The 12247-nt window shown below is 36.5% G+C and overlaps 1 protein-coding gene and 1 long non-coding RNA gene across 6 annotated transcripts in view; one reads left to right on the top strand and one right to left on the bottom strand.

Moving 5' to 3' along the window:
* The window catches only part of PIGN (phosphatidylinositol glycan anchor biosynthesis class N), a 66547-nt gene that overhangs the window by 31553 nt on the left and 22747 nt on the right, over positions 1 to 12247 (top strand). For all 5 annotated transcript variants that reach the window (XM_039356232.1, XM_039356233.1, XM_039356234.1 and 2 more), the window contains 5 exons: positions 202 to 293; positions 2100 to 2214; positions 6079 to 6187; positions 9586 to 9688; positions 10329 to 10431. In XM_039356232.1, coding sequence (XP_039212166.1) covers positions 202 to 293; positions 2100 to 2214; positions 6079 to 6187; positions 9586 to 9688; positions 10329 to 10431 — 522 coding nt within the window. The remainder of the gene's footprint in view (positions 1 to 201; positions 294 to 2099; positions 2215 to 6078; positions 6188 to 9585; positions 9689 to 10328; positions 10432 to 12247) is intronic.
* Positions 1 to 12247, bottom strand: part of LOC120313863 — a 46120-nt gene that overhangs the window by 11378 nt on the left and 22495 nt on the right. The window contains exon 2 of the long non-coding RNA XR_005558275.1: positions 186 to 259. This is a non-coding gene — a long non-coding RNA (uncharacterized LOC120313863). The remainder of the gene's footprint in view (positions 1 to 185; positions 260 to 12247) is intronic.

The raw sequence follows: 12247 nt of genomic DNA, 5'->3' as shown, positions 1-12247 counted from the left end.
TACTATGTTATCTTAGAGTGATTCCTTCAAGCAATATTGACATTTTATATACACCCACACATACCAGAAATTTACATTTTGAATTCTTATAATTTCAGGTACAAATTTATATAACTTTACTTAAAATGTTTTTATATGTACATTAATATTTAAACATTATACTTCTATTTGTAGGTGTAACTTACTTGTTTTTGGCCATAGGCAACAGTGCTAAGTTGGATTCTCTCATGTTTGCTCCTGGCAATCTTCCCGTTGATGCCTGTGATAGGAAGAGAATCAAATATCTCTTTAGTGTAAGTATGAATCGGCTTTCTTCACGTTACCACTTTCATGTAATCTTGTTCTAATTTCATCTAATGCTTGCTTGTCTCTAGAAGGGAAATATGTTATTGGAATCCAAGTAATTTATTCTTGAAATCCAAAATTAAAGTCATTTAATTGTGGTGGGGAGAGAGGTAATTATTGAATGTAAGTTTTTGAAGTTCTCAGATGAGAACTTTGTTATCAGAATGCTTTATATTCTCTTCTCCACCCTCCCCCCCCCCCAAAAGGATATTCTAAAATAGCAGGTTTGTAAATTTATTCTTTCTGGAACAAAAATTCTGCCCGTTCTTATTCTTGTTTCAGACTGAAGATTATAATTTTCTGATGATTTCTGCTTTATGTAGGCTATAAAATTATTATGTGGACCTTTTCCCTTATTTCTGAGCTTCCCTTTTATCAGTGAAAAACAACTTTTAACAATTGGAACAAAAATGGATCTAGAAGTTTATAGAGAGGCTTCTTACATTCTCAGAACAGATGTAATGAGTATCTAGTCCAGTGGTTCTCAACCTGTGGGTCGGGACCCCGTTTGGGGTCAAATGACCATTTCACGGGGGATAGCCAAACAACGCAGTCCGCCATTTTTTCCCCCTTTTCCTTAGCTGTGCTACTCCCTTTTATTCTATTGGCTTTTGAAAGCCAATAGGAATTGTCCAGGCTGTCTCTGCCCTGCTGAGCCCGCCAAAAGTCCCATTCTGCAAATGGTGCTGCACCAGTTGAGTAGTCCTCGACTTAGGACCGGTTGAGTAGTCCTCGACTTACGACCGATTGGGGGTCACGGCATTAAAAAGGTTGAGAACCACTGATCTAGTCATAAGCTGGATCCATGTATCATGCTGACCCAGAGAGCAGTTCTCTATCAGCAGGAGATTGTAATAGGATCAGATAGAAAACAAAGAGAAATGGAAACGAAATAACAAATATGAACCAGCAAGAAAAAAACCCTGATGTCATTTTTAAAAGAAAAGTGTGTACTATCCTGTAAAATAGATGCAGGAAACTTAAAAGTCCAAATACCATGGAATTCTTTTTAGGGATATTCTATTATCTGATCTATTATCTAGGTGGTCTAGTGGTTAAAATAACCAAGTTAGAAAGTGGGAGATGAGAGTTCAAAGTCCTACCTTGGCCGTGAAAGTCAGCTGGGTGACCTTAGGCCAGTCACTCTCAGCCCAATTCACTTCACAGGGTTTTTGTGGGGAAAATAGGAGAAGGAAGATGTGTTAGATACGTTCACTGCCTTGAGATATTTTGAAAAATAATAATAGTGGGATACAAATAAAATAATGGATCTTCAGTGACAATTTTTTTAAAAAGCACCGAGACGACATTCTGAAGTAAATCCAACCTTTTTAATGTTTTTTTAGAATCAGTGGTTTAGAAAAGTGTTGGTCAGAGTTTTAAAAGGCACCAGCAGCAGTGGAACAGAATCAGTCTTTTTGCCAAAAATAATTAACTGATCATTTAAGGACAGTTACTAGCAATAAACCAAATGCAAATTTGAAAACTTGGTGTATTTACTTATATATTCAGTAAATACATATAGCCACCCAACTCACACACGAGTGAATCCAGCTAATATTGAATTGGGATAGGAAAGAAGGTCATCCTTAATATATTCATCAGTTCGAACCTTCTTTTTGACTCCCTGGAGCTTAGATTAATGTCTTATTCATGTTGCATAGTTGCACTTTTGTGATTAATTTAATTTTTTATGAAATGATTCCTACAGAAATATCTTTGAAAAGCACTCACAAATAGTTTATCTTTTACAGAACAGCAGCTGGCCTGTTAATTATATTGATAGCTTTGTCCTACCTAGTGACATGTTTTCGGAAGAGCAAAAATAAATATTTGCATCATAAAGATCTCAAAATATATCTATTTCAGGTAAGTAAGTCCTATAAATATGTATTGTTGAGAAGTATAACTTTTGTTGCTTTGAAAAATCAGCTTTGTATATTTTTGGGTCAACATCAATTTTAACTCTGCTGTTCGTTTTTTTTTTTTTTAAAATTTACATTTAAAAAAAAAATCTGCTAACTATATGCCAGCAACTCCAAACAACAAAATGAATTCTACATATATCTTTTTAGATATTTTTAAGACCTGGAATCCTTCATAGGTACTACTCTTTTGGACAAGTGGAGAACCATTCACCATGATGTGATGCTATGATGCTAGAATTGGGTAAATACAGAATCTTAGAAATGGCCAGAAGATTTATTAGTAGCTTCATTAAGATGGAGACTTTCAGAACTTGCACAACAGTCTGAACCATTTCCTCCAAGTCTGCCACTTGGCCTTAATATCTTGGACAAGGCACCAGTAGATTCCCTCCCTAAACATTGATTGCTCATGTTTAATATTATTTTTATTATTTTCCAATCTCCCCACAGTTTCTCATACTGAGCTTCTACAGTCCATGCATTCATCATAGTATCACTTTTGAAACAGGATGAATTGGGTGTTTAGGAGAATCTGTGTTGACCAATTTAATAAACTCATTGTTCAAGATACCAAGCAAAACATCCATAAAATCGGTAGGGAAACTAGCCCTCAGCTCCATCATCTACTCATGCAGACTCCCTCATACAACATTGCTGGGGTTGTGGTTTTCACTCACATGATGGTTCTCCCAAAGGCAGCATCACTAGTTAGGATAGCCAGGTGTATGAACAGATTTTCCCACAAAAGAGTCTATGACTTGATGTCAAATAGTCCTAGGAAAAGGGATTTGCTAAGATGGCAAGGAAGGAGGCTTCCATCAAAGATGCTATCAAGGTTGCATATGGTGATGGACCAAGGAATAGATGTGGACTTCCCCCCAAAAAATATCTCATTGTTCTTTTGCTGTATCCTTCAACTCCTCCTTCTTTTCCTGAACCCCATGTAGGGAATGCTTAATAAAACAACAAATTCTTAATTCAGTGCTGGTTTAGTAAGATAGAAATTGTTCCCCTGATGATGTCATACAAATTGTCCAGTGAGAATCTGCAAAACATATACTGCATAGAACCCAAATGCTGGAATGCTAATACTGGAAAGCAGTTATATTTTCCAGAAAGAGATTTTGGGGTTACGATAGTAAAGAATATATAATGTTTCAGAACAATTTTAAAAGAAAATATTAAATCAAGTTAAAATATTAACTTGAGCTTTTCCAGATAGGACTACAGGTAGTCTCGAGTTACAACAGTTCATTTAGTGACTGTTCAAAGTTACAACGGCACTGAAAAAAATGATCATTTTTCACACTTATGGCCATTGCAGCATCCCCATGATCACGTGATCAAAATTCAGACACTTGGCAACTGACAGTTGCGGTGTCCTGGGATCATGTGATCATCTTTTGCAACCTTTTGACAAGCAAAGTCAGTGGGGAAACCAGATTCTTTAACAACCGTGTTACTAACTTAACAACTGATTCACTTAACAACTGTGACAAGAAAAGTCATAACATGGGACAAAATTCACTTAACAAATGTCTCACTTAGCAACAGAAATTTTGGGCTCCTCTTAAGTTGAGGATTATCCGTATTCTAGTTTGGCATAAATAATTTGTGTATTTTGATTTGTGCTGGAGTGATTGTTCTTGTGTGCAGAGAGTTGAGTGGTTGAAAAATGACAGGATTCACAGTTGATGATCTTATACTAAAAGATGATCTGTATGTCTTTTTTTCTAAGGAAGAAGAAATATTAAGATCTGGTCTTGGCACTGTTTTAAAGATTAAAACATGTCCAGTAGATGTCACTGTAAATTTAAGATAAATGAAAGAGTTGGGAAAATAAACTAATCCAGATGAAAACATATACAAAATTGTCATAGGGTAGTTTTGCTATAGCCTTTGAATTAGATTTTAGATTCCCCCCCCACCCCGCACATGATTTACTTTGTTGTATCACTGTGTGAAGGTTTTAAACATTACAAAATGTACTTTTTTTGTACTTCTTTGTTGGAAATCATGTAGTTTCGCCGTCTGTATAAGAGCTTTGGATTAGCCCCAAACAGTCTTACTTGAACTTCTTCCTATCTCCCCATAAGACCCCTTAGGTTTATATGATAAAATCTGATATTTAAATTACAGCCAAAATTTCTGTAACTAAGTGGTGCAGTTAAGTAAATTTTGCTCCATTTTACGACCTTTTCTTGCCACTGTTGTTAAGTGAATCACTGCAGTTGTTAAGTTAGTAACACGCTTGTTAAGTGAATCTGACTTCCCCCTTGACTTTGCTTGTCGGAAGGTCGCAAAAGTTGATCACATGACTCTGGGACACTGCAACCATCGTAAATATGAACCAGCTACCAAGTATCCAAATTTTGAACATGTGACCATGAGATGGCTGCAATGGTCATAAGTGTAAAAAATGTTCATAAGTCACTTTCTTCAGTGCCAGTTTAACTTTGAACAGTCACTAAATGAATGGTTGTAATTCGAGGACTAGCTGCCCTTTGCTAGGAGAGATCACTTTGGTGTTGTTTTTTTGTCATTATAGATGAAACATACTATCTTCTGTACCATTATTTTGTGTCCTTTCTGAACACAATAAAAACTGGCTTCACTTTCCTATTATGGTTGGCATAGCTCAGGGGTAGGCAACCTTGGCTCTTTTATGACTCGTGGACTTCAACTCCCAGAATTCCTGAGCCAGCAGGAATTCTGGGAGTTGAATCCACGAGTCATAAAAGAGCCAAGGTTGCCTACCCCTGGCATAGCTGGTGCCAATTTACTGTGCCTTTATTTGGTTCACTTCTCTCTTGCTTTTACGTGAAGAAACTGCTTTACACCACTGAATAATTTCATCGCTGGGTTCCTTTTTTTGACACTTTAATACAGAGGCCCCCAACCTTTTGGGCACCAGGGACCGGTTCAGTGGAGAGAGGTTTTTCCATGGACCGGAGGGGGTGTGGTTTTGTCTACTGCCTGCATCCCATGGATGGGGCTTTGATTGTTTGTGCAAACCAGTTTCTGGCATGCCAAGGCCCAGTGCTGGTCCTCGGAGAGCTTGATTTTGGATATTGAATACACTGATTTTAATAGAGTTAAAATATGAACATTATGCCATTTTATTAGTATTTAAGTTTAAAGTCCAAATTATGTCATATAGGTACAGGGGGAGAATGACAGGCAGCCTGTCAACTATTATGGCTTCTATGAACTGTCACATGATGACACCTCAGGCAAAGTTCAAATAAGCCAGCATAAAACATGATGCCAAATAGCGCTTGTTTGATAACCTCCTCTAATTACTTCTCTAATCTGTAACTCTGAAATGGACACCTATTGACAAATCTCCCTTTTAAATAAACTTCGTTGAAAGGTTCCCTCCTGAGTGCTTTTTTTCTTATTTATTCAGTCTGGAGGAAATCAAGCATGAAATGCAGTTATGCAAGTATGAACCAACAGTTTGCTCTGGCAGTTCCTGAATGTATTTATGGTGATATCCAAAATACAATGGGGTTATACAATACCTTAACGAATATATTATCAAATGAAATTTTAAACAGTGGGTGGTTTTGAAGGCTTCTCTACCCCTCCCTTCTGCATACAATTTCTTTTTATTTAAATTGCCAATTGAACTTGATCACAGTACTTACAAGAGTGCAAACATTTCAGTTTTATTTTTTAAAAAAGACCTAGTCTTTGGAAAAAATCTGAATAGTCATTTTTTATCTTGCTAGTATTCCTTAATGCAATAAAGTGAAACCATTCAGATCAGCTGTTGATTATTTTATTTTATTTTTTTTACTAGTTGCTGAGTCTGATGGCATCAACATACATTGTGAACAGTACTCATAGCAGTCTTCAGAGCAAACAAGGATTGCCTATAATAAATCAGGTTATCAGCTGGATGACATTAGGTAAACCTACCTCTCTTGACAGAGATTATTTTGGATAAAGATCTGTCAGGTACACATAAGAAATGCTGGTTTGCTGGTCTTTCTGCTATTGCTGCATATGTTCTGTCATTGAGAAGCATGATCTGAAAGATCGTACTCTGATAAAGATCGATAATTACATAAATACAGGAATCCATAAGCATCCCCTAATAAGATAAGCAGATTTAACACATGATGAATATTTATTTGGAAGTAGATGAGAGTTTGCATTAATTTATGGTCTTATTAAGTGTTGAAGGGGTTCAACATAAGCAGCAGTGATTAAGGGACTAAGTTTGCTACAGTTATTGATCCTGGAACTATATAGTAGTTGCAAAGAATTGAGAAAGCAGCTAAGAAAGCAAATTGGGGGTGTGAATTCTTTGGGTTAATTCTGTTATTGGAAAGAAATCGTAGTTTAAGAAAAAAAAAGCCTCTGCATGAATCTCCAAAGAACTGCTCTAAATATGGACAAATAGTAATACATTAGGGTTGAATATTAAATGCACATTTCTTCTCAGCAAAGAATTTCAGAATCTCTCACCTAATCTCCCAGATAAGGTTGTTGCAAACATAACAACATTGAGGACAACCAAATGCACCATGCTATAAATGTGCTGTATTATGTGCTGCGTATAACAATAGATTCAGGCAGATGCCGATAGCTTATGAGCAACCATTCATTCCTCAACAAAAGAGGGTTACTTATAAACATAAAGCATTCATTCTTCAAAGCAAAGTAAGGCTGTGTCTAACAATTCCCACCTGTCCACCCCCTGCACTCGAAAATTGTGTGAATTTGAACTGGGGATTTTCCAAGTTTTTGTAAGCCAGCACTTGCTGATACTTGTTCTTATATGTGATTGTAGCGCATGATGTTTCTGCTTTTGCCTGCTGCTGCTAGTTAAGGGCAGGCAATCCCGATCTTCATAAAGACTCTGCAGTCAGGCTTGTTTGTTTTGAAAGCTCATTGTTGCCACTTCAAGCTGGCTGCTGTTCTCTCTGCCCTTCCCAATGTTTGCCTTTTGTCCATCAGTCCCCTAGGAGTCAGATCTGCTCAGACCCAGAAGAGGCACGTTAAGCATAAGACGTTTCATAACAGCTATAAGCCAGGGTGGGCCTGGTGAGATTTGTTCTCATACTTATCCAAATACATTCTGGATCTCATCTAAAGTGCAAGATCCTTATTCCTCGGGATTGCAATGTTCTTTTCCTTGTTCTGCTTGTAATTTCAGTTTTTCCTCATTTCAGCCCTACAATTTGTCACAAACACATTTTAATATATTCTTCTGTTCTAAGTTGCAGTCAAAAACAAAACACCCCACCCACTTAAGCAGTATAAATTGTTCCTTGCTGTATCTCTTTCTAGAATATTTTGCTGATTTGAATACTTGCTGAAAAGGAAAAAAGTTAAAATTAGCATGTGAGCTATTTAGTGTAATGGGCAACAAAATAAGAGTTGTTGCTAAATGTTTTTAAGATTATGTGTCGTGTTCTATATTTTAAGTACAGGTAGTCCTCAACTTACAACAGTTCATTTAGTGACCATTCAAAGTTACAATAGCACTGAAAAACGTGACACATAAGGCCATTTTTCACTGTTGCAACCTTTGCAGCATCCCCATGATCATGTGATCAAAATTCAGATGCTTGGCAACTGGTTCATATTTATGACCATTGCTGTGTCCCAAGGTCATGTGATTCCCTTTTGCGACCTTCTGACAAGCAAAGTCAATGGGGAAGCCGGATTCACTTAACAATCAAGTTACTAACATCAACTGCAGTGATTCACTTAACAACTGAGGTAAGAAAGGTCATAAAATGGGACATAAATCACTTAACAAATGTCTCACTTAACAACAGATATTTTAGGCTCCGTTGTAGTCATAAGTTGAGGACTACCTGTATTTGCTGCAGCACGGTCTGATTGTGGCCTAGCTATTAACAGTGGTTTTTGAAATCTACCTTGAAAGAATGTTATCTGGCTTGGCTCTTCTTTCTTCAGAAATAGTAAGACTGACTGTGGTTTCTTATCTGATCCTCATTTTCAAAACACTGTTTTCTTTCTGACTAGTCAATATAAATTAAATTAAATTCCAAGCCTTGGCTTAAATGTAGTGTGGTGGCAATGAAGAAGGGCTAGAATTGGGTCAGTCTAATCTATCCCCAATCATAGAAACTGATTGGATACAGGGCCACCCCAGAATTTTGGGTTATGGGAGGTGTTTGGTTTCTGCTTATTAATTGAGTCTATATCTGAAGGACTGATAATATTGTAGAGAAGTTTAAAACTGTGATTAAAATTAAATTGTTTTCTATATCTGTGATGTGTTTATTTTTTGTATTTTCTTCCCTTTTTATGTTTGAATTCTGTAGCTGTTTGCTACATTTTAAATGGTTTTTTAAAATAAAAACGTTGGGCCAGTCACTTTCTCTCGGCTTATTTTATTTCACTGGGTGCTTTTCTGAGGAAAAATGGAAGAAGGGATGCTATATATGTTGATGTGAGCTCCTGGAGAAAGTAGATAACAAATTTAAGAAGATGTAATATTCACTCTGTTTTTGTAACTAAGGCTTGAGAAATAATTAATCAGAAATAGAGTGAACTCTTTGACATCTGATTCTTTCCAGTTGCACAATCCTAGTGTTTTGATGTAAGGAACCTCCCATCACCTGACTGCTTTGATCTAGGTTCTGTCCCATCTCCCTTCAAATGCTGATCTTGCATATGAGGTTTGGTGGAAACCTGATCAGATGTTCTCTGTGCTGTGTGCCAAGATGAATAAAAATCTTGAAAGTTTTGCCTCTGTACTCCCCTCACTTACCAGCTGATGTGTGGAAAAAACAGAGTAAGCTCCAAACATTAAAACAGAGCTTTCCAGTCCACTTTGCTATCCCCTCGCCCTGGTTTTTGTTTTCTTTCCATGCTACTTCAAAGAGGCAGATGTCTTATGATCCTAGATCATTCATACTTTTTTTTTTTTAATCTTCCAAATTGTCTGTTTTTATCCAGCATTAGAGTACTGGTTTGAAGGAAACATTGCAGGCCTCTGTACTTTTAGCTTTCAAACTGCCCAGTGCAAATGCCACTTAAAGAGGAAGACAGTGTTGGACACAAATTAGCATCCTCTTCCATGATTGAAATTCGGAATGACTGCCCTTTTTTTTTAATTTTGTTTGTGTTCAGCATGAACTATTTGCAATGCAGTTTCATCAAAGGGCATTTCTTCTTGCTATTCTGTTTTAGTTGGGTAATTTCTAGGAATGCAAAGGCATACTAGCCAATAGTTTAAAGGTAATTCATGACTTCCCAATTTAGGGTGATTTAAAGAGATACTAAAGTATTTTTCTTTTGACAGATAATATTCTATTTCTTACAGTTTCATCCTTGATAGTGCCACTCCTGAGTCCCACTTTTCTGTTCCTGAGGCTGCTGAGTATATTTCTTTCTTTGATGTCAACTTATCTTCTCCTTAGCACTGGGTAATTTTTTTCCCTTTTTAAAAAAGATAGTTGCCCTTGAATTGAATTTGAGCCCTGATGATTCTTTGCAGTAAGTGGCAGCACTTTGTTTGAACTCAGAAGCCAAGCTGGCTCAGGCTTGGTTAATATTTGGATGGAAGCCCAACAAGAATTCCAGGCCTTTTGGAGAGACTGGGAAATAGGCAAACTGTCATTGGAGAAGGCAATGGCAAACTGTTTCCATGATGTTGCAAAGAAACTACTTGGATTTGTCTATATAATGGCTGGGAATCTAGTTTGACTCAAGATGATCTTTACTTGTATTGTGTATATGTAGATTTGCTTTGGGTTTGGGGAAGGTTATGCAGTTGTGAGAATTTAATATTGTCACATTTGTGCAAATATATTATTTCATTTATCCTATAAGATAAAAGTTCAAAGTATTGTGCATTTTCATTTTCACACTTAGAAATAACTCAAATTCCATGAAGTATCTTTGTTTGGATTTGATATTTTTTTCCCTTCAGAATAGCTACTGTACTAGTTTTCTCTATGCATCTTAGTTATTATTTCTTATAATATAGCATGATTACGTGTATATAGAAATACCTTAGAACATTTCCTTTATATTCACTTGTTGTCAAAATATGTGCTGATGTAGGTATGAAGCTCTTTTCCCTCTGGCATTGGCTTTGTTGATGTTTGTGTGGATAGGCATGGAGCAAGAAACAATCCAACAGCATGGAATTTCATTTAAACCTAAGGTAATGATTCGGTACACACCTCAGGAAAAAATGCTACCTCCCTTTTCCCTCAGCAATTAAAATCCCAACTGGCTCATGAGCCTGAGAGTGTAGCCACAGAATCCCAACCACTTCAGTGCTAATATTTTTAAAATAGAATGCACAAACAGGAGAAGTCCAATGGTTTCCCAGACACGCATTAGCTGTGGCCAAAGAAGTGGCCAGATTTTCTAGAAGCCAGTGTGTATTCCACTAGTGCAAATCTGACAAGGTATTGTCAGAGAAAACCAGAGCTAAGTGATCTGGTAACATTAGAATGTTTTGAAAATACTCACAAGTCCCAGGCCATATGGCTAGTCTTCATGGGAGCAAATGGGAATTCTTTTGAAAAACATCTGAAGGCTAGCTTCAGATTGTCCGTTCCAGGCAGTATTTTTGCATCCAGGCTCCATTTTTATTTATGAACACTGATGGTTGCAAGGCATTGTTATTAATGCAATTATATTCACCAGATTGAAGAAGTTGGCATTTTTGGGCCCACTCTTAGGGTTTAATGGATGATGTGAGTGCCCTAGTTCTTGCAATCACTTACGGTATCTGTTTGCCCCTAATTTCTTCCCCATCCCCCTCAGCAACCTTATTCTGGAAGTCAAAAATAAGTGCTATAGTGCTACATATAAATTTCTATTTCCTTTTCCCAGTCTAAAAGAATGATGTAAATCAAACCATTCCTCTTACCTCTCTAATCCTGTCCATGTGATGTGGCTATTAAGCAAGCAAATGCACTCTTAAGCTACATTGATGGAACAATAGTATCCAAATCACAAGAGGTGATATTATTGATGTATGTTTCTATGGGGTTGATACTTAATTTATAAGCTTAAGGATTGAATTAATTTTATACTGTCACCAAATGGGCATTATATACATCGTTTTACTAGTTTGTTTTGCTTTTTAGTTTATTTTAATTGCTATATTTTTTATTTCTCTATAGCATATATGTTATACACTTGTACACATATGCTGTACATCTTTTTCTGTTGGTGAAGTTTACTGCATTTCACTGTTAAGAAAATGAATTGAAACATAAGAAAGAGGTGATTTTATTATGTTGTGTGCATAAATCCCATCTGGAGTACTTGCTGAGTGTTGCATAACACATTTTAAGAAGGACATCAGTAGATCCAGAGACATTCAAAAGAAGGAGACAAGAGTTTGAGGGATTTAAAAGTTGACTCAATGCTTGGAAGAGCTGCATATGTTTAGAAGAGAAACTATGATAGACAACTTCAAATATATAGAAAGACATCATGTTGAAGATGGAACAGCCTTATTTTATGTGGGTGGCTATGTAGCTTAGAACTAGAATAATGAAAACTTGTTCCATAATAATCTGCTAATATTTGCCTCTCTGACTGGAGTTGTTAAAGCAGAGAGGGCAATAATGCATCAGCACAATGTAGATTGCATTCTGCATTGAAGATTCTTGTTAACAAGAAGCGTACAAGGTGCCTTTTTTGTGGTCCTTTCTTTATCTCTGATTCTGTTTATTTAAGTTTCCGAATCCAGGGTATGTTCTTCTGTGAGAGCAGCGAGCAAAAGATGTTAGAAACCAATTGGATTTAGAGGAAAACAAGTTAACTTTCAGTATTGATTTGGCGCTGCAATATCTTTGCTCCATAAAGTTCTACAGGATACTGCTAGAAAGCAAAATCAATTTTTCTGGATTAGGAAAAAATATACTATTTTATAGGACATTGGGGAAAAGGGGAAAAAAATGAACGAGAGCCAATTGACAGGTCAGAATATTATTCACTTATTTAAGGCAACAGAAGTA

This window comes from Crotalus tigris, unplaced genomic scaffold (genome assembly GCF_016545835.1).
Source record: "Crotalus tigris isolate CLP2741 ecotype Arizona unplaced genomic scaffold, ASM1654583v1 scf7180000018807.1825209, whole genome shotgun sequence".
NCBI lineage: Eukaryota > Metazoa > Chordata > Lepidosauria > Squamata > Viperidae > Crotalus > Crotalus tigris.
Note: the sequence above shows the minus strand (reverse complement) of the source record. Positions and strands in the feature narration are given on the sequence as shown.